Source organism: Ischnura elegans, chromosome 2, assembly GCF_921293095.1.
Source record: "Ischnura elegans chromosome 2, ioIscEleg1.1, whole genome shotgun sequence".
NCBI lineage: Eukaryota > Metazoa > Arthropoda > Insecta > Odonata > Coenagrionidae > Ischnura > Ischnura elegans.
The window spans coordinates 86694186-86719126 of record NC_060247.1 but is presented as its reverse complement, the minus strand read 5'-3'; the positions used below and the strand labels follow the sequence as shown (position 1 = coordinate 86719126).

At 35.1% G+C, this 24941-nt stretch overlaps 1 protein-coding gene across 2 annotated transcripts in view; it reads right to left on the bottom strand.

The window, feature by feature from the left end:
• Positions 1-943: 943 nt before the first annotated feature.
• The window catches only part of LOC124154095 (phosphatidylinositide phosphatase SAC2), a 36333-nt gene continuing 12335 nt past the window's right edge, over positions 944-24941 (bottom strand). The window contains exons 11-19 of one of the 2 annotated variants that reach the window (XM_046527605.1): positions 23349-23585; positions 18196-18254; positions 12997-13177; positions 12250-12321; positions 10210-10350; positions 9994-10094; positions 8077-8289; positions 6838-6968; positions 944-5092 (exon numbers count right to left, since the gene is read on the bottom strand). In XM_046527605.1, the coding sequence (XP_046383561.1) occupies positions 4148-5092; positions 6838-6968; positions 8077-8289; positions 9994-10094; positions 10210-10350; positions 12250-12321; positions 12997-13177; positions 18196-18254; positions 23349-23585 (2080 nt within the window). In that variant the 3' untranslated portion in view covers positions 944-4147. The remainder of the gene's footprint in view (positions 5093-6837; positions 6969-8076; positions 8290-9993; positions 10095-10209; positions 10351-12249; positions 12322-12996; positions 13178-18195; positions 18255-23348; positions 23586-24941) is intronic. The other variant, XM_046527606.1, reaches the window with a different exon arrangement.

The following is a 24941-nucleotide window of genomic DNA, read 5'->3' as shown; positions in this document are numbered from 1 at the left end:
GACATAAAATGCTTGGACCCATGATCATCTCAAAATTCATTTATAACAGCTTTCCAGAATTGTTTTTCCTTTTTTAATCAATCAATGCTATAAACAAGGTGACATAATGGGAATTGAAAAATATTTTTCCAGTCTTAATTTTTAGAATTAGATCAATTGGCACCATTTAGATAGGTCCCCTAAAAAAATCGAACATTGCTTTTTCGTGACCATTCTGTCATCATCAGTGATTATACGAGAAATCAACATCTGCTCACCCATGTTCGCAATAGGTTTTCACCACAACTTAAGGTCCACAGTTCATTCAATGTTTTAATGGCATATATCAATCAGTGAGAGATTAGGAAGTATCTTTTATGGCACCTAAAGGGGCTTCTCACCGTTTTGTCACTGCTTGCTTACTGTTTGAATTCACCATAAAGCAATTTTTCTTATTTCTCATTAAATTTGATTTTAATTTTTATAATAGGGTGATTTCAATTAAACAACACAACGTGACTCAAGTCCCACAATTTGCTTTCAATTCAACGCCTGATGCAAGGAGGCCTGACTTTTCTTAAGAAAAATTACAGTAGACTAGCCAGTAGTCAACTTTCTTGCAGTCAATCAGCAAGATTATCAATCGAATCACTATACATATTTCTCTCACGGAATTTCTATTCTTTTAGAGCCCAGTTGCATCTCAACACAGAGTCATATGAGTAACAGTGCAAAAAGCATGCATATATTTATGCCATTACTGCATCATAATTATTAATGAAGAAATGTTGCAGAGTTATATGGTCATATTTTACAACACTTTCGCCATGATATCAATTCATAGTTTTTCGCCGTGGTATCATTGCAGATATATCCCATGAATGCGGCACAATTTTGGCCACGTAACAAGCTACCATGGACGCACTGTGAAAAAACTATGGTGCATTAAAATAAAACTGCACGATAAGTACAGGATCACCATTTATTAGATTACTCTAAAAGCATGTCAATCTAAATGGAATGATAGCACACAATAACTGGCATCCTGAACTCCTCCCCACTATTAAAAAAAAGACACTATTCTACACATTATGTAAGTATTTATGCTAAATAATTAACCACTGCTAATTCAAAAATTTTAAGCTCTTTGCTTAGGGCTAGATAAAATGCTTGGACACTTTCAACCAACAATGGAAAATTTCACAATAGCGTCATAACGAATGGTGTTTTCTATGAATGGTACAGAACTCAGATCAATTTTTCCAGCAAAATATAATAACAAGTCATGGCTCATTATCAATGGCGTCTATTGGTACACCAAAAATACTACAAATGATAGCTTCATTTACTGCCAAGAATAAGCAAAGCAAAATGAATTTTTTGATATGTTCTTTAAGTTATTTCATCAACTTCACCCTATAAGTTTTCATAAAGTTAATTTAAACAATGTTCAGCAATAAATTTTTGATAGAAAATAAATAAATAAATACATCACACTGTTAGTAACAAAATTATGTACCTATGTGCCATTTGATGCTAAAATGAAGACAAAAATTTCATTAGAAATGAAAATGTGTACCAAATTCAGACTAGTAACCCTTAAAAATAGGATCACAGACCATACAATGCAGCTGGGCATTATATGCCATTGACATTGAAAGGAACTAAAAAAAATGAGGAGGTACGTATTTAGCTCTACCTAATAAAAATAATAGAAAATTAGTAACCATAAATAATAGTAACCATGAATTTGGTTAGGAAAGCAGGACATGATGAGAATCTTTGGTTTTCTAATACATAACACCACATTTTTCATTAACTCTCACGCCTATACCTGGCAAATGGCAATACAAAGTTTGGTGTGCATCTAGCAATAAAAAATGACAAGGCAAAAGATCTGTGCTTCTCTAAAAAATACTTCAAAAGTGAGTGATATTTTCTAATGCCAAATAATGCACTAACATGATTTTGACTCTGATAATACAATATTTACTATGTATAAACGAAATTCTTCCAGATTTTCATTGTACTAGTGCTCAAATAACAAATGATTGTGTATGTTTGTGAAAATTAAATTAAGAGGAAATACAATTATGTACCACTGATATTATGATTCTCTGTCTACTAGCATTTCAACAACACGCTGCCTAAAAACTGACAACCATCAAAATGGCTCTTTTAATTATATGAATATTAACAATTACTCACACAGCCAAGGACAATATATTATGGAACTCAAGTAACTGCATTGTTATCTATTGACTTATTGGAAACTTCTCACCAGCATATATTATGATCAGATCGTCTCTCTGGAGATTTTTTTTATTCCAACTCCATCCCTCAAAACACTTAGAAGCCTGTTTGCATGATGGTATACCAGTAGGTGGTATTGATTCAAAATTACTTCTAGGGAGGAAATTTTTAATATTTTGTGACAAAAAATATTGAGGAATAGTACTATTGAGAAAAAGTTTAGTGAAATAAAATAATTAACCATTGTTGAATGGTTATCTGTTGTAAATGCAGAATTACAATACCCGTACCTAACAACTGGAATTTCCACTCAAACCAAAATATGGAAGTTCATCTCATTCTGCTTTTTTAAAAATTGATTTATGGATTTTCTATATCACACAGTAATGCATCATATATACATAAATCTTTTACTCAACTAACAACCACCCAAGCCTCTTCCATTACTAAAATGCTTAACAGTCTTTTATACTACCAGGTATGGTAGCTCTTAACTAGTAGCCAAATTTATATTGCTCACATAGCTTTATATTTATCTAATATTCAGCTAAAACTGGTAGCGAATAGCTGCTTTATGAGGCAGGAAAAATAATTTAAAAATATAAACGCATTGCATTTGATGTTTTTTTATACAACAACGTCTTTCAATGTACGAGTACAATATTGATTTTTCCTAGAAAATGATCCACTCCTCAATAATTCGTTGTAAGTAGAACTTCACCGCTATAATAGTGAAAATTATGCTGAATGAAAAGCAATGTCATTTTTTAAATATATCGATACCTTACTTCACACACATCACACTAAAAAGCAATTATGATTAAAAATAAATAAGTGATTTCTGTAGAAACTTTTGGTCCACACGTATGTGTCAGGATTGAACAATTTAAATTATTATTCAGTATAAATGTTCATACCAAAGAATGGACCTTGGCTTTTTCATTTGTGCAATTAAAATAGTAGTTATAGTTTTCAACTAGTATAGAGGGAAATAAATATGCAATAGACATACTCATTGCAAGTATGTGATGCAACATTTCTTAAAGTTCATTTTTAAATTATATATCTACATATACATGTAGGACTTTTTAAAAGTACCAATTAAAAGCTGAATACATTGTGTACGATAAGACACTGTTCGTGTGCAAATGAACAGTACTTGCGTATTTTTATCTTAATCATTTAGAACATCTGCTTAAGTTCTGCATTACACAGAAGTTTGTTGAGCTGATATTGTTATCACACCATATACTCTTAGCTTTAAAAATTATCCGCCTCAATCACTCATTACTATATAAACTAAGCAATCAAAAATTAGCTCACATAGAAAACCAGACTACCTATCTGCCAAACACTATGTCAGATGGTACAAGAGCATTGTAATGGGTGGCATATAAATTCAATACTATACCTCTCCCTCACATAATTGACACTAAGATGCTCCAGGGATGACCCCGAACACTATCGCTAGTGGTGCAACACTGGCAGCATATATCAGCATCAGTAATACTGAATTGGCTATTTGTTTTACAACACTCACTTAATTGACTCGAGTAATATACATAGGCTGATGAGAGTTTGATCCCTCTCATGATCCACCTCATTCAGGAATTCTATCTGGGTACATTTATGACATCTTCGCCTGTTAACATTTAAGTGTTGATAGCACTTATCTGAAGTTCAAAAGGTAACAATTTTTATCTACAGAATTTCTTGCATTAAATATGTATGTATATATAATATTTACACTCTCAAAACAGGCCAATACAAATCTTTTAAATACTAAGCCACTAAATTGAGCTTCTTAATTGAGTATGTTACAGCACTGGAATAATTAGGACAGCATAGCATCTACATACTCAAACTCCATTTGATATTGAGATTGTGTGCAATTATAACGAGCCTTAAATCAATTTTACAGAGCTATTAGTCTGGTGCGGCAATCTTTCCATTTCTCCTGCAATCGCTTATACTCCTCGGAGCTCTCAGGTGATGGCTGACGCACAGGTCTCAGTTTCCTTGGGTCCAAGTTGGCCCCGAGATTCTGCATCCCTTTGGCTAGTTTGGAAAAGGGAGCCAAAACAAGTTCTTTAGCAACAGCCGAAGATGGACTGGTCAGGGCCTCGGTAAATCCTTTGGGGAAAACCGGTCCACCCGCAACACTACCCCTTAAGGCGCTCTCTGACTGTGAAGCCTTGATCCCAAACCCGATGCCACCATCGGGTGCCTCACCCCTATCCTTTGATGGCTCCGGGCCATCCTTGCTCTCGTCGACTTCCCCACCCCCACACACATCTGTCCCCCTCTGGTTATCAACATCCCCAGATGATCTCGACAGCTTACGACCTAACTGCAAGGTGTTGGGCGGATCGAGACGCGTGGTCACTGAGGAAGAGGCAGCACCACTGCTGGTATTGTTGGCGCCATCATTCGTTTCCGCGACCTCCTCCACCATTATCTCTGGCGTGAGGGAGCGAAGTGGCGATGGAGAGGATGGGAGGTTGGGTGAGAGGGATGTGGGGGCATTGTTGTCAGCATTCGGAGAAAGGAGGGGTGGGTGAGTGGGGAGGAGCTGGACTACCCTTCCAAGGGATACCTCGTCGATGAGGGGAGCAGCTGGGAAGGAAGAAACCAGGTGGAGGTGCCTCTGGGCGCTTGATGCATCCTCTCCCTCGCCTTTCTTGGCCATGACGATCCCACAGCTGGGCAGGATCATATCTTGGAGGGGTGCTGATGTGTCTGGGGAGGAGTCTTGGAGGAGTTCTCCCATTGGAGGCAGCATGGTTTCCGCAAAATCATCAGGAGATGAGTGTTTCGAGTCTTGGCCACTATCTTGAGGCTCAAGAGAAAATATGGGAGTCTGAAAATGTTTTTAAAAAATATTTGAGCCTCAGTAAAAGAAGGCAAAATGGAAATCCTAGCAAAGACTACTCTAATACGCATAAAAAATAAGGAGGAAGATAATTCTGAATATATTTATAACTAAAAAAAGATGACTGTTTAGCATCCGCAGCTTTACTTAGTGCAGCCATGAAAAAGGAAAAGAAAATTTACTTGGTATGATCCACACTATCACTGAACGGGTGACGAAACTGTGATATATCTTACATGAAAAATTTTCGCTAATTTTTTGTAAGTTTTCGAGAGACCATAAAGGCAAAGCCAACATAGAGGCACTGCTGCAGCCTGTGCAGTAATGAACATCATATAATATTGTTTATTATAAGAAGTTCTATGGCCCTCATTAATTTTAACACATTTATATTTTGATACAAAACAAATTATAACTAAATATGTTATAATATAATTTGATTTTCAGATTCGCATGGTCAGGCAGGCTCTCAGTGGGGGGCTGCCATATTGCATCCCATTAAAAGCGAAGGTGGTATCGAGTGTGTTTTGAGAAAGATCCAGTGTGGAAAATGGACATCTATGAATGTATGTATCTCTCTGATTGTGCAGTTTCATAAGTCTCAAAAAGTCTTGTTTGCTTACTGTCCGCCATCTTCCTTGTCAGATTCCCTGTCTGATTGTATCAACTCTGCTCCTTCTTTGTCTTGTTGTTGCGAGATAATGTAATAATAATTTCAAATGTCAACCTCAAGGAAAATAGGGTTACCCTTCTCGTCTCAGCATGAGGTGTGTTTACTTTAGTAATGGAATCATCTCCTATCATACGAAGATTGCTCATTTATGCCCTAACTGCTGTCTTCAGAATTTTCAGTGATGCATGCATTTCACATGTTATCAATCTCCTGGTGCAACAAACTGTTGTCACTGATATTTTATGCTTCTGTAACTCATGTGCTCATGGAATTGTTAACTACTATGGATTTCATTTCCAGGATGTCATATTTCAGTTGCTATTTTTGTATTTCTGTTTCCAGTAATAGTATCAATATATACACATGTGCACTGATTTTCCCACATTCATTCCTTAAGTTTCTCGCAACTGCAGTAGCATTTTTGAGGCTGAAATACTTGACATGTAGGAACAGTTTGAAATATGTGCTGAGATCAGCATTCAAACTTTGCGACAGCACCGGTCTCTTGAAGTAGATGGCACTGATGTATCAAAACCTACATGCATTATCCTTAAGGATACATCGCCCAATTGCCATCACTTTATTTCAGACGATGTTTCCAACAATTTTACACTTTTTGACACCTTTATAATGACTTAAGTGTAAAAACCATGGTTGTAAGTGTCAGAGTGGGATGTTTAAAGTGAATTTTCTTTTCCAAACATAAAATATATAAAAATGAGGAAAAATTGAGTGAATGATAAAAACCACAGCCATGAAATCACTCAGGGAGTCAATAGTCCCAAGGAGCATAGGATGACCCTACTCAACATGAATTTAATACAATAATGGCAGATTGAGCTAAGATTATTCTCATGAGCATGGAAGACACCTAAATTCACATTTACAGCCCATTTGCAAAAACTTTCTGGTGGTAAAATTGATAGGCTTGCAGGGGCTCCAGGTTTGTATCCAATTTACCTATATCAATTAATTGTCCTGCAGTGAAATTCCTTTGGTTTCAAAATAATTTTAATATATCAATATGACCAATCACAAGTACTAATTCACAGTGAGTTACCTTTTTTTCCCCTTCCGCACCATCACTATCATCCTCTTTTCTGCTTGACTGGGACTTTATGTGGAATCCTTGCAGAGTGAGTTTATTGAGCTTGTTGAACTGTGATGTCATATTAGTAATGGCCTTAGTGCCTGAAATTAATTCAAAATGAATATAATGGATGAGTTAATTGCATTCATAACAAATATTAACATGAAAAATCAGTCTACAAACAGTCATGACTCATTCATCAGAAAAAGTATTGAAGCTACAGAAAACCATTTTAACAAGTGAAAGATGGACATCAGCTTCAAGATAATAGGAATTTGTACAACTAACTTCCACATAACTGAACACACATTTATCAGTCAAAGACCTTGGGGGAAAATTTTCCAATCAACTCAAATGATATGTATAATATCAAATATCCATTATAAGTCTGACCCTCTATTTAAAACCTTAAAGTAAATTTCACCTATCAAATAATTTTGAAAATTCTCTTTTTCACATTGGTCTAGTAGCATGAAATGGACATGGAGTTAGGAAAGCTATTTACTCAATCTCTTAATCTCAAGGTCCAATGGTTGATTTTGCATCGACAACAAGAAGGTTGTCTGGTTTCAACAAAGAAGGACAAATGACAACTATTAGTATGCATGAAAAATTATATAGTCCCACAAATAAAGAGGATTGATTTCTTTACACAGACTAAAATTTCTTTGACACTGACCAAATTTAATGAGAAACAGATAGCTTCACAATTTTTAAAGTCCAATCATACAGAAAGCAGGCTGCCCGCACAAATTACTGGAAGACATAGGCTGGCATAATATAGGTTTAACATAGCAGGTTTTGGATGAAAATTCAAAGCGAATTATCCCCAGCAGAGTGAATAGTTTAATATTTATTAACTGCTTTCTACAGATAGACTGGGCCAGCCATGTATATTGCATGCTGCAGTGTTAAGTGAGACTAAACCAAGAACATTTTAATAAATAAATCAATCACAATAATAAATCACTATCCTCATTGATGCTTTCACTGAAAACCATAATTATTAAAATGGACTTCAACTGCACACACTGCAAAAATACATTATATGATTTAAAACAACATTACACAAGTACATTTTTTCTAAGCATCAGCCACATGATTTAAAAAAATGACAGAAATCTTTTAAGGTTTAATGAGTACAAAAATTCATGAATGAAATCTTACCATCAATGAAATGAAAATGTATTCGTTATAAAATGACCTTACCAACATTCTTTAATGCCAAAAGTTGGGTTTCCGAAACATTTCGAGTCATGTGAGGAATATTGGTGAAGTCAAAGTAGCTCAATGGACGTGAATGGCACTGGGAGAATGGCTGCTTGCTCCTCTTCTTCTCTAACTTTCCCTGGACAAGAGGTGCACTGAGACTCTGTATCTCTAAGGCTACAGCAAAGGCTTCACAGATGGCTTTCAAAGATTCTAGATTAAAAAAAGATAAAAGAATATTTTCTTTGAAGCATCTAAAATGAATTAAAACCACAGAATAGAATCGACCTCAAACTACCATCTAGTAACTTCATAAAATTTTTTCTATTCTTTATAAAATTACAAAAATTTTGATGGACTATTTCTTCAACATTTTACACAATTTTTTTGATAGATCAAAGCTTTCCACTTGAAAAACAGTTTCCATCATTTTAACCACATTACATAGTCTAGATTTTCCAATTCTTGTACTAATGAGCTCTCATAAGTAAAAGCAAAGATTTAAAGGTGAACAAAACTCTTGAACTTCGTCAAATTTGCTGATTTCAGTACAAAATTTTATCTTATAAACCATATATTTCAAAAGTAATGAAAATACTTAAAACAAAATAGATCTAAAAATAACTGGAGAAATCAAGTTTTGTCAGCAATAAGTGAAGGGCACTTTGATAAGCCACATGTTGGGAACACATCACTCCTCCATTTGCCACTTGCTATTCCCACAGTTGGTGTGACTACTTCCATAGGAAGGCATCATGACTCATCCAACACCAACATTCAAGGGTCCATGTGGAGAAGCACCACTTCACTGAACAAAACTTAATTTCTCCTAGACACTAGTACCCGTCTATGGCCAAAAGCGAGAAGGAGAAGATGACATATTGCAGTGTTAAAACACAGCACGCAAAAAATGTAGAATGTAGTAACTGGGATGACTGATCTCAGAGTTGACAATATCATCCAAATCTCATTTCATGAAATAACTGCCAACCCCTTTGGTTGCCAGAGCATTTGAACCAAATTTTTTGTACTTAAAGCCAAACATCAGAGTTCAAACATTTCAAGATTTTGGCTAATTAAAAGCATTAAATACTATAGCTGTCACCGAGACCAATGCACAGTTGTGTAGGATTTCCCTTGTGTGTCCTTCAGGTGCTTTTCAAGAGGTAATCTATTGTAGTTCATACTGTTTTCCGTACAGAATAAATACGATTTCAGCCAGTTCTTTCTGTGGTCTGCCCTAAAAAATAATTAAACTTGGAAAAACATTGATTGCAGAGGAGTAACAGGGTAGCTTTCCTGCTCTTAGCTTGCAAATGGTGGGTGATAGCATTTTTTATAAAACAAACAAAATAATTTCACTCTAACAGGGTTTTTCTTGGAATTAGGTCAACATTTCTCATGAAAATATGCCGAAACGCAAATTTTTGCAAAAAATGGTAAATTTTGCTCATTCTCACAGCACTATCAAAGTTAGCAAAAATTTGGTTCCTCTACTGATCATCTATAGCATTATTATTATTCTCATGCCTTAGTCATCAATGTAAAGGGGGATGCACTCTATTGATGGCAAAATGGTGATAACCCTATATCATAATCCATAATGATGATGTGATACCATCAATTTTAAGCTGTCATTCAAGCAACCTATAATCAGAAATATGAATTGAAATGAAAATACAAAAGTACAACAAAGTATTCATGTGCAATGGGAAAAAGTTAAAACGTGATTAAAATTTTTTAAATTGTTTTCTTTGGGATATAATCCTTCATTAAATGTAGGAAATGCTCAATTTTTTCCCCGAAAGAAACAGCTATACTATATAAGGACTAGCTGAATTTGAACCACAATTAATCTCTTATGAATGAGAGAGAACAAGAGAAATAAATTTTAATAAAATAGAGAAAAATATATACCCATCATTTCCTCTTCTGTCTTGACAACAACAGCCATGTTATTGAAAAACCTTAGATTTGTTGACCTGAACATATGGAAATATCCTGACTCTTTGTTTATCCTGAAAAAAAAAAGATTTTAAAATCTTTACTCTTTAAATACCTATCTCATTTAAAAGAAATCATTTAAAATTAACAACACATGTCATTCAAAGAAAATAATAGCCATATTCAAACCTGTAATTTAGTCTAAAACAGTGATAGTGCTTTGATTGCTTGAATAACGAAGCAGACTGCCCAGGTCCAAACTCGATCAGCTCCAAATCCTCCAACAGTACTCTTTGGTACTTAGTGACTCGATCTATATGTTCATCATACCTAAAATATGAACAGAAAATTATAAACCTGAGGATATTTCAGAGCAACATAATTCTTTCACAAATTATTAGCCACAATATTAACTCATTATGCCTAACAAGTCTCAAATGACCCACTTCAAAAAATATATAACTTATGAGGTAGTATTATTCAAAGAAATACCTGCCGACTAGTCAGTGGTTACCTTAACAAAGTCACCTGCAAATATACAAGAGGGCAAAAATTCCACAAAGAAAACAAATCATGTCTTCACTGGGACTCAAACCTGGGTCTCCCGAATTTGAACCAGGTCTTCTACCTCTTGAACTACCAAAGTATCTTCTTCCTCTCTGGAGTTTCTTTCCCTTTAGGAGACAATGTAGTTTATGTTGACAAGCATATGAGACCATAACGTAGCATGCTTGTTTGCATAGTGCCACTGCCCTGGGGGTTAAGCCACAACTTAAAAATACAAGGGCACTAACCACAGAAATTAGCCAGTGGACAGCCACTGGCATACCTTCACAAAGTCACCCACAAGTGAATGTGAATTGTAAAAGTTCCACATAGGAAAAATCATTTGCCTTGACCAGGAAATGAATCAGTCTCTAGAATTCCTTGAGCCTCAAACCAAGTAGCTTCATACCTGCTCTTTAGATACTATTTGAGCATAAATCCATAGTTTAAAACCATAATAGCCAGTATAAATACATTTCATCATGACAGTAATATTTTTTAAATGTTATCATTAGTAGTAATTAGATATGATTCAAATAGAAGATTTCTCGAACTCGAATATCAAATTCCATTATTAAATCATTTTCAGTTTCTAGGAAATGAATAATGCTATTCACAAGGGGGATAACTTAAACTGTGACTGCACTTCCACTAGCAAGAAATGTTGCTTCTTCGAAAACATCCAGAACATCAATCAATTGCTTTTTAGCTTCACACTGTGGCGGAGTTATGTCTTCATTAAACTCAGGTTAGAGGCAGCTAATGTTAAGGCTTGCTTCTGTTCTGGAAGATGTCTCATCATTTGAAAAAGGGAGTTCGATCTTCACCCTGAATGAGCATAGAATGAGAAGTGGTGAAAATAATTTTTTGAATGTTGGTGTATTGATGCATTCAGCCAGGGGCCCGCACTTATGCCATTTTTTACTATTACTTTAATGAAAATTTTGATCCATTATCAAATTTGATGCATCATTGCGGAGCCATTGTTTGGCATAAAGAAACAAAACTTACGTCAGGGGAAGCCCACATCCTTGCAGTCTTCGAATTTGTGATGATCTTTCCAATGAGTGGATCGGTTCGGGAGCAGTAGCTCAATGCGTAATGGAAGGTATCCCAAAAGTCAATATTTTTTCCTGCCACTTTAAATTTTTTTTAGGGGTTTCGTGGAGGAAACCGGGGATTTTCGGATTTTTTCCCCCAATCATTTTCAGTTCCCCGCATCGAATGATATCTTTTCACCACTCTAATGGGAAAATTTGATGTAGTTCGTCAACTTGCCTAAAACAGTGCTGCATGCACTAAACAACAAGAGTCCGCTACGTTTTTCCTAGTCAACTACCAACGACGTGTGTGCAACAGTGAATGGCATGAAATTCAAAGCATTCAAGGTATTCCAGTTAGTACTTTGAGCATAATTATTCGAGATCTCTAATATAGACTACTTTCAAGTATTCGAGGTATTCAAGTATTCGCGGCTAAAATGCGCGCATCTCTAGAAGTAATATTTTTTAATGTTAGTCAATTATCGATGGCAAAATTTTAACAACTTTAATCCAGACGATAGGTCCTTCCTCATCACTTCACACAATATTTATTCTTATATCAAGCATTCATTACTAGAAACTTATTGAGTTTATTACAAAGTAACAATAAATAATAATGCTAATTATAAGAATTACTCACTCAGCAACATAATAGGAATCCCTGGCCAAAATTAATATGGTGTCCATTTCTGTTTCTTCAGGATCACCAGTACTGAAACAAAAGGTAACCATTAGGTGTAAACTCTATCCATTCTTCACTGTGGCATAACTATGAAGATTTTATAATACAGCCAAAATACAGAATTATAAATGAGGGAAAATACATATTATGTCAAATATTTAAGGAAACAAAAAATAGCTCAAATCATGAAAATGTAGAAAATATTACACTGATTCAAATGATCTTTAGTATCTAAGAAAAACTGTAGCTTGAAAGAGTAGGGCCAGCTGTTTCAGCTAGCAATTCAGAAACATTACCTTGTGTTTAGCGAAGGTGGGTTTTAAAAAATTCAAGAGAACTTTGACTTGCAACTTAAAAATACTTATTTTAAACACCGCAACATCCACATCAAATTTCAATCACTTTCTTCAGTGAAATACTCCAAGAAATTCATATGTAGATTCCAAAAAGACTGCTCTTCAAATGTAGCTATTAAGGGTAATTTATTTCAACAAAACTAAATTTTAATTGCACTTAATGATAAAATGAAGAGCACAAGACAGCAAATGATTTATGTACTTGATGAATTATCATTTTTACACATACATAACTGATGGAAGAGAATCATGCACTTTAACATCAATGAAATTACTTAGGAATGTGTCATAAGAGCAATGCAAACTATGACTAATGTACGAGCAACTGTTGATTTTTATTTTTACATACACAGGGTCAGCATCTATCAGACCCCATGCACCAAGAACTTCATCTGAGTCACTAATAAGCATTTTTTTGCAGTCTTCGATAAGTAGCTTCACATGCTCAGCAGTAGCAGCTGCATCTTCCTCATCAGTTGCACCAGCACCTCTTTCATGTTGACTAAACACATCCTCAGACACCGGGTTGCCTACAGAAAATATTAATGCACTACATAATCACCTTAAAAAGGACTACAAAGTCAAAAAATGCACAATATGTACCAAAATATAAAACATTATCAGGACTGAGAATCCCTTCTTCAGGGCTGGGCTGACTAGTTGCAAGGTATGGTGCATACCATCAAGATTGCAGACACTCATAAGAATTGAAATGTGAACCATGCATGAAATCCCAAAAGGGTTCATCGAAGTGAATAGCAGTTTCACTTTACTGAATAAGCTAATTGATTATTTTGCACCAAATAAACAATTGTAAATTTATGCACTTTTATCGAGCTTAAAGGAACAAGATTCATGAAGTTCATGAAGACCAAACCACCTATAAACCATGCACCAAAAATCTTTTGTGAGTAATTTGTATCAATAGACAGAATTGTGAATCTCCCAAAGTGGATATAAGCCAGATAAAATTATGCCAATAAGCTTTTTTGGCACAATACAATTTATAATTGCTTTTTAAAAATACCAAAATAGTAAAATTATTTCCACAAATAATGATGCTACTCATGAAACACAAGATCTGCACCACTACATTTCTTAGGAGAGAGATTATTTAAACACTGAAAACTAAAGGAATGAATGAAATTTTAACTGGATTATTTCAGATCCATTTGAACTGACCGTCCTAATCTCTTATTTTTGAAACTGGCTATGGAAAAGCTACCCTCTCCTTATTATCTCCAGTGTTACAAAATATTTTCAGATTACAAATAAATTTTTTTCTTTGCTAATCATTTTTACAACTTTATATCATAAATGATGAATGTAATTGGGCTAAAATTCCAATTATGTACACATTCTTAAACCATTTAGGTGTTTCATTCTTATGAAACCACCAAGTGTTTCAAATGTTCATAACCCCACTCGTTAAATAAATTGTGAACTTATCCATGTTGGTAAATGCAACAGAAAACTATAAAAACATTTACATAACAACTTAACCCATTACAACTGTTTAAAAGTTACTTATCTCAATTCCATTAAAAAAGTGGTGGCAGATTAGAGAATACTATTGTAATAATGAGCATAAGTGATCAAAAGACTATTTAAATACAATCTTAGAAATCTGACAAGATAAAAATAATTAAAAACCTAAGAGAATGATTCTTTTCTAAGGAATATATACCAAATTCATTACCACAATATGCAAGCATAGAAATATTAAGCCCCATATCAAACTATATTACCCAAAATGCAAGACATTCAGACAATGTAAACTAATGTTCAGAGAAATATGTTTGCAATCTACGGCACAGGTTACCTTGAATCAACCATGTTGGCATCTAGATGCTGGGTGAATTTCCTCAGACCAAGCTGAAGATGCTTGGAGGATTATAATTGCAGATTTACACCCAACATCAAGATAGCAACACCATCAAAACTTGAAAACTAGGTTAAAAAACCATTTATAGATGACTAAAACACCACAAAAACCTTTATCAGAAAGAAAAATATTTGGAAATAGTCATGCCCTCCTCAATATGCTGAATACAATCAATTTTGATAATCAGGTTTATCATTTACAGCTCCAATAATTCTACATAATGAAGAATTCATATTTTCCAGCTTAATTTCTCAATATTTTAAATTTTTCTTCTGTAAGTAAGACTTGGTGCCATACATGTAAAATGCAATTGCAAAGGTTGCCCTAGTCAGGATCTGCACTTGTGCTAACATTCAGAAGACTGCAACATGCCCTACGTCCTAAAATAGATTACTTTCTCTAAAGAAATAAGCCTTAAGTGCAGAAAATTTAACAGTAATGTAGTTCCTAAACCAGCAAAATTCCTGAAAAATCTGAAAAATTACAACAAACAACTAAAAACAAAAGCTGAAAACCATCATTATTTTACCTCAAGCTTATAGTTCAAACTACATAAAACACTCTGACTACTTAGTAAAATTCTTTTGTAAACCCTCCTTTAGCCTTGACTGTTTGTATCTAAAATCAATAAGTCATGAAACCATTGGCCCCAAAGAATTCAAAACTTTGGCAGTTAGGTCCTTTATGTTTGCAGTCACAAAAAGAACTTCCAGGCAGTTATTTAGTTCTAAAGCCAACAGAAAATACATATTTTACTACTGCAAACAGGAGCCAAGAGGTGATTCCAAACTCAGTATTACTGGTAAGGAACTTAATCAAAGGAATCACTATCATAGTAATTTTGCATTAGAAATGATTTTAGGATTTTAGACTATACAAAATTCTGCCATTATGATGAATTATTTTCACACCTATGTACAGTGGAACCACGTTATAGCGAGTATAGGCTATTGCGAGACCCCCACCATTAGGAGAGATAGCCAAGGCACCGACAATTGATCCTATGATTAGCATGTAAAAAAATTTGTTTTTACAAGGCCTTTTTTGGTGTTGGCACTTGCCATAGCGAGAGTTTTCATCGCCATCTTCACCAAGAGTCCCTAATCTCTGCCATTGCTGACAATCAGTTAGAAATGAAGTAAACATGGAGTGCTCAGTCTCAAATTCATGTAGTAAACTGTCGTTTGATGCTTTTAACATGTCGAGCAAAGTAGTTTATTTCGGTGAAAATATTATGGAATTAACATTTGTGAATGCTCGTTCTTTTTTTGTTCCTCGGGCAGCAGAAAGCAGTCAGCAGCATACCCGCATGTCGTGAGTAGCATGAACAGAGAGCATTTGAAGGTAGACACAAAGGCCAAAAAATGCAAAACACGTCTAAGCTAGAAAATGAAAATAATTGAACACAACCACAATGGCGTACTTAATTTACCTTCCTATTCACTTTTCACAGTATGAAAAATACAAAAGTGCCTGAGGAATGCAGATCATGAAGAGTTAGGAGTTTTGTTCGGGTGGTTTTGCCAGCTTCAATTTGCGGGAACTACGGAGAAAGGGGCTATGCTTGAAGCTAAAGCAGAGTATTTCAGTGATAGATTGAGAATCGAGAACTTTGGGAGTTTGGAAGGTTGGCTATACTAATTCAAAGCACAAAAGCGTTATCTCCCTTCATAATTGCTGGTGATGCCTGTGATGTAAACCAGAAGTCATGGAAGAAAGGATTCCGATCCTAGCAGAACATCTTAAGAAGTATTCCCTGCGTGATATAACGCAGACAAAACGGAACTCTTTTACAACCTACTCCCCGACAAAACCCTAGCAGTATGAGGTATTCCTTGCAATGATGCTTCTAAAGGGAGGTAATGACTAATGAGCCTTAGAGATGGCATATGTGAAGAGCTGATGCTACGCTTTTAGTTTATTTCATTAGAAAAATTCTGAATTTTTTTTTCAAGTTTCGCAGTCATTATTGAGAATGTTAAATCAATAAATTCATACTCGTAAGTTTTGTTGGCCTTATGGTCCATCAAATGCATATGCCTTTTTGTTTCTTTGTCGCATATATTAACCATATGTTTATCTTATTTGCAGTTTCTTGCAACTTGCTTTTGCTTTACTTACGTGACATAGGCATAATATCTGTGTTATATTTTTCATGAAATAATATCAAGTTAATTCTTTTCTTATACTACCAATTTAATTCCAATAGCTCTTAATGCAGTGCCATGGATACACTGTGTATTATTTCAATGACGTTGTGGGCATAACACTCAAAATGGACCTTTCCTTCGAAACTTTGAACCACATCATTATGCAAGCTTAGTAGGCTTTTTAGTGTATATAATGAAGATATTACATTGGATGATAGAAAAGGTCTTCCGAGGCAGAATCGTTCTACCACCTTTCACCGTTTTTGTCTGCAGAAACAAATGGGATACGTTATTTCACATAACTGCCACGTAACCTACAGGAACAATAAACATACACCAATGGGAGCATTTGAGGCATTAAATAACCGCGATAATACAGTATTATCATAAATTTTTGAATATTCAGCGGAAAATACCAAAAAATAAAATTATCATGTAAATGAACTAATCAATTAAATAGGAAAATGGCTTCATCAGTTGAGCATTGCCATGACGATTGACAAAGCAATGATTTGCATGATTTTTATTCAGTACAGCGCTTATAAATTATTTGACTAGTTGTTACTGAAGTAAGGAAATTTAGTGATGCCAAAAAACATTCGCTTCTTCTGGATTTATGCTTATGTTTATCGGATAGAAATTTCTCCGTCACCGCACCAATCCTGTTTCTGTATAAGTGTTCACAATAAGTATATTGACTACTATTAGCTCCACCTCCGGTAAAGCAACAATTCGCTTCAGCAAGTGTTTTTTGAGCACCATGGGGTCTCGTTTTATCGAGGATGCACTGTATCTATTTTCACATATATCATCCAAAAAAGATGTAAAAAAGGAAATTTACATGATGCCTTGATAGAACATTAGTTAAGCTAAAAAATTAAGCAAAAGGTAACCTCAATTTTTCACTATCCATCTGGACATAACTTTCACCCAGCCTTAACCAATGCACCACATAATCCATTTTTTAAGGAATTCAATTGTAAAATTGTTGTATGTTTCCATTCTTCATAGTTACTCAATGAAATTTTCAACTCCGGTGTGCATCTAAGACTGAAAGAATTCATTGGGAGGTGAATAAGTAACAGAAGATAGAAAAAGAATCTTAGAAGGTGACTATAAATTATTTACAGAGAATAACTTAATATCTTAAAAAGCAATAAAAACATTTATCAACTTATGACTTTCTAGGTATGGAGAGTTAAATCAAATTTTAATTTGCTCTTATTTCATTCCTCTCCATTATTTTATTCTGTTTCTGAAAGCTGTGGAAATTTGAGGTTTCCTTGCATGCACAAAATTATGTGCATAACATACGACAATCAAAGCAGAGATTTAAGATTATTGGATTCAGCAGAGGTGAAATGGAAAATTCATAGAATGAAGGCAAGCAAAAGATAATCCCCTGCGATATGAAGCATTTTCATCAATCAGACAATCACACACACGAGTACATGCTCCTTGATTTTCTTTCAACTGCTGAGAGATCATTAATAAAATTAATATTCACACTCACCCAACATTAGGTCAATAGTTGCTTGCCTATATACATCTTTGAAACGATTTAGATAGTACCTGGGAAGAGAATACAAGCCCCACTTAATCTTCAAATATGTATTAGTACAGATACCAGAATAATGGTAAGAAAATCCTTACACATGCAAGACACAATTACCTACCACAAAATACACCACACTCACCAGGTTCTTTCCAACAGTTAAAAAAATATCACTACAAGAGTAGTGTTAAAATACTTTTTACTAGTGTACCTTACGTGGGCATTCCATCACACAATATCAGTAAATAATGGTCAAAAGAAAAAAAGAAAAAGTGAATAATCACTAATTAAAAATTTAAACTTTATATAAAGTACATGTATAAGTTAAGAGATACATTTACAAATCTGTTTATCATACTGCAACAATATCCACATCCAAAAAGTTTCACAACACTACACATGGCATGAGAGAGATTGCATAATCTCATTAATTCATCAAATGAGTGCCTGTGCATGCTAACTCAGTAAACAAAGAGATTGAGCAAACAATTTAAACATGAGAATGAATAAGAAAGCATTCAACAAGAGCCATAACTTCAAGTAAGATCAATAAATTCAACTCCAGAACAACCATGCTTTGACTAGTGACAGAGGGAAGAGAGGTTATGGGCCACACATTGGATGTGTGCATTTCTGGAATCCATTACTGAATAAAGGAATGATTTTGCATTTTGAATTCATTTCATACACAAAAAAAGCAGACAATTCCTCAAAATTCATATGCAACGTACCAATTCTTATGACAACAGCATACACATTTATAATTCCAAAATAAAGCATCACATGTTGGTTTATTGCATAAAATATTGAAAGTGACCACTCAATTACTCTAACCAGGACACCTGAAGGAGGGTAAATTGGTATGTGAAATTCATAGAATAAAATCTCACTTCCCAAAGATGGGAACACACAGAGGCTCCATGATATAGCACAGTGAATGTTATAAATTCTATCAAAGACTATCAAAGTTGACTTAGGAATTAAACAAGAAGAATCAATTTGTAGTCAGACTTCAGTTCAAAATTGATATCCAATCCGTTTCCATTGCAAATTCATAATGAAACTTCCATACATGTACCAATGCTTCATCTCATCAGCTGGATGTCTCACCATTATTTTATTACAAAAATTCCTAGGAATTCTGGGTGGAGGTGTTGAGATTGGAAATATGTGGGCCTACTAGGGCGTAATGCCTTTGGTTTAAACATGGTTAAAAAGCTAATGTTTAATATAACTTTACCCAATCAAACGTTATGATGCATCAATTCATTATGAATAACGAAGAACAACTGAAAACATACTCATGAATACGTATTGTACGCTTTAAAATTGTTTGGGTTGACGCGCCTAAATGACGAGAATCTTCGTCATCCATCCGGAACGTTCGGGAAAAAAATGACGAGAATTCTCGCCAGCCGTACGCAACGTGTTAAAAGTAAATAGCAATAAATTCACTTCCAAGATTTGGGCAAGTAATGTGATACACAGACTCAGGCTTATCTCTAAATCTCAGGCTTACACTAGCATAACATACAAAAGAAGAATAAGCAGGAGTAGTGTATTAGGAGCATGACAATCACAGTAAAACCCATCCATTGTGGCCTTTCCTGGTGGTACCAAAAACCCTGAAGTGAACTCCCTTATTTATCACTTAACTATCATCATCACATATTTGAAAAATTTCATACATGACAGGATATTTTTTATAAGCCAAATGAATGGGCAAAGAACAAAAATAAAGTTAAGCCCCTAAAAAATAGGTCTCTATAAAGAAAATTTTTATAAAAACCTCCTAATAACGAAGCCATAGCCAAGGTCCCAACCCTTTCCCATGCATGAAGCTTGGAGAAAAACCTCCCATAATCAACCTCGGTAACTACAAAGCCTACCTAAAAATAAGTATATGATCACACAAGTACATAGGGTATTGAAGGCCGTTGACCAGAGGTGTGCACACAATAAAACAGAATTTGGAATATTTTTCTGAGGGAAAGGGTGGGGAAAGCCACTTTTCCTGAAAATTTTCTTTAAGTCATCTATAGTCCAACACATCAGTGCAAAATTTCAGGTCCCCAGTTCTTCTAGAAGTGGTCAGAAATTTGCATCCATCAGTGAATGAATCAGCCAGGTCCATGAGGGACTTTATATTTTATGGACTCACTTGTTAGCATAGTCAAATTTTCTCGTTCCTTCAAAAACATCCAAACAGGAGTACAAAGCAGTAATGTGTTCTGTTTCTCACATCGGCAATTTGCATGAATTTTGTGTTAACCCTTTTATTGTGGTGAGCCGATATATTGGCTTTTGCCACTCCGGCAATAGGTGTGGCAGGCCAATATATCGGCTCTTATGTAGTACATTGTCTACTTTGCTATAATTTATTACATTGATATATTTTATTTCAGTCTACATAAAAATATTTTGTCAATATTAACCAGTTTAACCTCAACACTTAAAAACTGCTTGTAGATATGTAATAAAATAGTTTTGTATTGTTTTTTTTCCTAGTTGCTACATTTTATGGAAATACCCTCAACATTTCTCGTCGGTACCCCAGGAAGAAGGATAGCACTAATAGGGTTAAACCTGCAACAATTCAACCTGCCAAACACCTCCATTTACAGAACCCACTCACAAATAAGTCACTCTTTTCCTGATCCATCGAATGGGGAACTTGCATGAATTTTTTTTATTTCATAGGCGGACAGAAAATTATTTTCTGAATACAACAAAGAAAACCGCATGTAAATCTGAGTTTTCCTTCGCGAGATATTTAATGATAAATACAACGAATTTTAAAGCGCGGGAAAAACTCCCTCATCCCCCAAGCCACTGCCGACGAAGCCTCGATGACGTCAAAGGTGCCTAAACATCACGCGAAGCTATTGTTGTGATTGTTTGTAATAGTTGCCAGCAGTTGTGAGAGCTTCGTTTGTTAGACGTGTTGATTATTTTATATTTAAAGATAAATATCCGACGATAGAGGCTTGGAAGCCCTCGTATTTTGCATTATTTATAATATTAATATCTGAGTAAGGGCATAAAATATAAAACTGGAGCAGTTAAACAAAAAATTTGATAATACCTAAATAACATCGTTGTAGGAGTCTGAGCCACGGCCATTGGAAGGGGGATACGTTAATTGTAAGTTGATGTTATCGACGGCATATCATTCATTTAAGTATGTAATTAGAACGATTTTGACGTTTACTAATGTCCGCTTAGCTTTTATATACAATAACTTCATCCGTTTATTCGTAGGTACCGAAGAATTCGTCGTTTAGGACTGTCTGTGCTTGAATTATGGGGTGAATTCCAGTCAATGCAACTTTTGCTCGCTGATTGGAGACATCTAGGAACATTTTTGTGCCAAAATAGTGTTATTTTCAACGTGATATCTCCCGTTAAGCTACTGCAAATAATCACAGTGCCAGTGGTTGTAATGCACAAAGTTTGACAAGGTTGAAAAATATCGGCCAAGAGTTATCAGTGTTCCATCGTGATTGAATTGTAAAAAGTGCTATTACGCTATCGATAAATGTCTAACAGTAGTGTAAAAATTGTCAGTGGCGTGCTAATCTCCGTTGTTCACCGTAGATATGACATTTCACGATCACGCTATTGAAATAAAAACTGTGTGTGGAGTTTGTTATTCCATTATTTCAACGAATAGTAGTGAGAAAAGTCACCTGTGTCACATGGGTGGGCTAATTTAAGGGTTTAAATCAGTGAATAAATAGTTGTATTCATCATAACGAGTTCTGTTATTGTAAGTTGTACGTGATGAGTATAAGAATGTGATAGTGACATCCAGTTTTTGATAAGAGTATTTGCCTATTTCCCACTATATTTTTATGGTATATGCTAGCATATTGTTTATGGATTTACCTATATTATTTAAATAGGTTGTAGCTTGTGTTTGTGTTGGCAGCGGAACCGATTCGCGATCTCACATGTGGATTGTGTGCAGACTGTGAATTCGTACCGTAGGACGGATAGGACTACCTTCTCCGTTAATCCGGCGTTGCTAAATTCAACAGCACAGCTTACTCTAATGTCAACAGCACAGCTTACGATCGTTATCCTCCAGTATTACAAGTTTCTTTTAAAACTCGATTTGCCGCCGACGTATAGCAATAATTTGTCTTAACAAATTCCATGAGGGTCGTGGTATCAATTTTTGGTGTCCTAAAAAAAGGCTGGTGTCCTAACACCCCATGCCACACGCCTTTTAGGCGGCTTGCGGGGTATTATGTAGACGTAGATGAATTTCAGGTGTACTATTCGAACGAGTGGCAACGTTATCATCCATTTTTCTGATAACCAAAACACACGAAGTGAAACGCTTGTACTTCATCATCCCGATGCCGCAAAATAAAAAAGTAATGTAATAATCTAGGCACAATAGCAATAGGAAAACTTGCCCAAGAATAACAGAACAAAATAAAGTGACGATGAGCGGCTAAATACTCCCTCAAAACATATTTTTCACCATGCGCTCAGCGTATTTCCCTACTCCCTACGGTTGTTTAGGCACCTATGACGTCACGCCTGGCCTCGGCAACGCTCGGGTGTCTTCGCGCAGTGGTCGGCTCAGAGAAATTTTTCTCGATTTTAAATGCAATTTATTTATTTATTTTGATGTTGAATGGAGAAACTGAAAGTATTTTTGCGAGCTAATGTATCCATTTGACTTATTCAAAATAGTTTTTAGAGCAATCTACGACCCATGCAAGTTCCTCATTCATTACATTGGAGGTTTAGCTCTATTCACTTTTGGTAAGGTCCGCACATCCTAGGTTTCATCATAAAACTCATGCAACATGCATCATAATGACTTAAAGAATAGCTTTCAAATAAATCTAAGAATTTAGAAAAGTAAGGCCATCCTAAAAATAATAGCTTTCCTTATTCTTGTGTAGGCCACATAAAAAATTTTATGACACACACACACACACAATAAAGGAAGGAATTAATACCTCTTCACTCAAATTGACCGAATCAACTCACTACATCTTTTCTTAATAGGACAGAAAATTAAAATCAATTCCAAAAGTACTATAGGATATTTTTATCGAGTTCTTAACAAGCACTCATCCAGCGGGACAAACCTTGAGAAGTGGTAAACGGCACCGGCCAACTCAAACTCCGGCCCAAGGGTGATGAGGGGCATATACATAGGAGGACCCGTGGGGGCTATAGCTTGAGCAATACCAGCCACGGTCCTCAGTGTGTACTGCAATTCGTCTCCAACCATTTTCTCCAATTCTCTTGTGCCCATTGGGCAACCCAGCATAATATCTATTCCTGCCTGGCGATAACAGTCCGTAAAATGGTTCAGGTAAAATCTGCAAAGTAGGGATGGGATGGCAAAAGAGATGGGGAAGGGAACACTAACAGGCAGGATTCTTCATACCAAATTATACAAAAAATAACTCTATACACTCAGCATATAATGTCCTCGGGTTCATTCCGAAACATAGCTATACTATGTACACCTAAAAGCAGAACAAAGCTCATTCTATTCAGCTATGATACACATCACAGCAACAGTGCCATAAAACACCATTGACCAACCACATGTTTATCATTTGCATCAGCAAAAAAAGCATTATTTGTCACTTGTGCCAATTAACTGAAAGGCCAAACAGGAGGTAAATAAAAACACAGATCATATCAAAATGTAGGAACTATAAGCTTACTACAGTTCTCTACAGCAAATCTACCATACAAAAATTTATCATATCTTCATGTTTTCAGATTTGCCATTTTCATTTTTGGGTCACTTAAGATTGTATGGGGAGAAAAACATCAAAAACTGTTGGAAAGAACCCAGTTGTATACATATATTAATATCACTTCCTTCTTCGATCACCAAAAAATGAACTCTGCCATAGTGACCAAAAAATTACAATTTTTTTAAATACTCCTAGTAAAGCAAAGAGAAGCACAGCATTGAATATTTCCATATGTATGTCTTACACCATCAAATGTGTATGCAGAAACAGACAGAAGAAGGAAAACACATGAAATTATCAGCAATGATTCAATAATTTAAAAGGTTGACCTAAGTTTAAACTACACTAACAATAAGCATTTGAAATGCCTGGGAATAGTTTTAATACTTGTTTCATTTCATTATTTTCCCTCCAAATTTATTAAAATTTATATTAATTTCAGAAATTACCAGAAGGAATAAAACATATTCTACTTAGGCAATGACCTGTACTAATACCCAAATACGCATATGATTACTTTTGAGTCAAAAAACGATTCAAGAAGTCATTATATGAAAATATGACCACTAAGTCTGTTACAACCTGTTCACAAATTTAGCAACTAATATATTTTTAGTGAATCTGAAGGAGTTAATTAGCACAAAGGGCAAAGCAATAGTGAGCTACAGTGGCTTGCATCTCACCAGCAAGGATTTAACAGCAGTGGTAACCTTTGAAGCCCGAGATATTTTTCCACACAGCATCCCTAAGCTCCATACTATGTTGCATTTACAACCAATAAACAATGAAATTTAAACCAATACATAACCTTGAGATGAACAAATGAAGGCTCTTCATGAATGTGCCCCAAGGACAATTACCACCTCTATCTACTATTTTTGAAAGAATTGTCAACATCTGGGCATTTAATCAACAGCTTCATTTAATCAAACTCAGGTACTTCAAAGTTTCTTGAAATAATCCCAT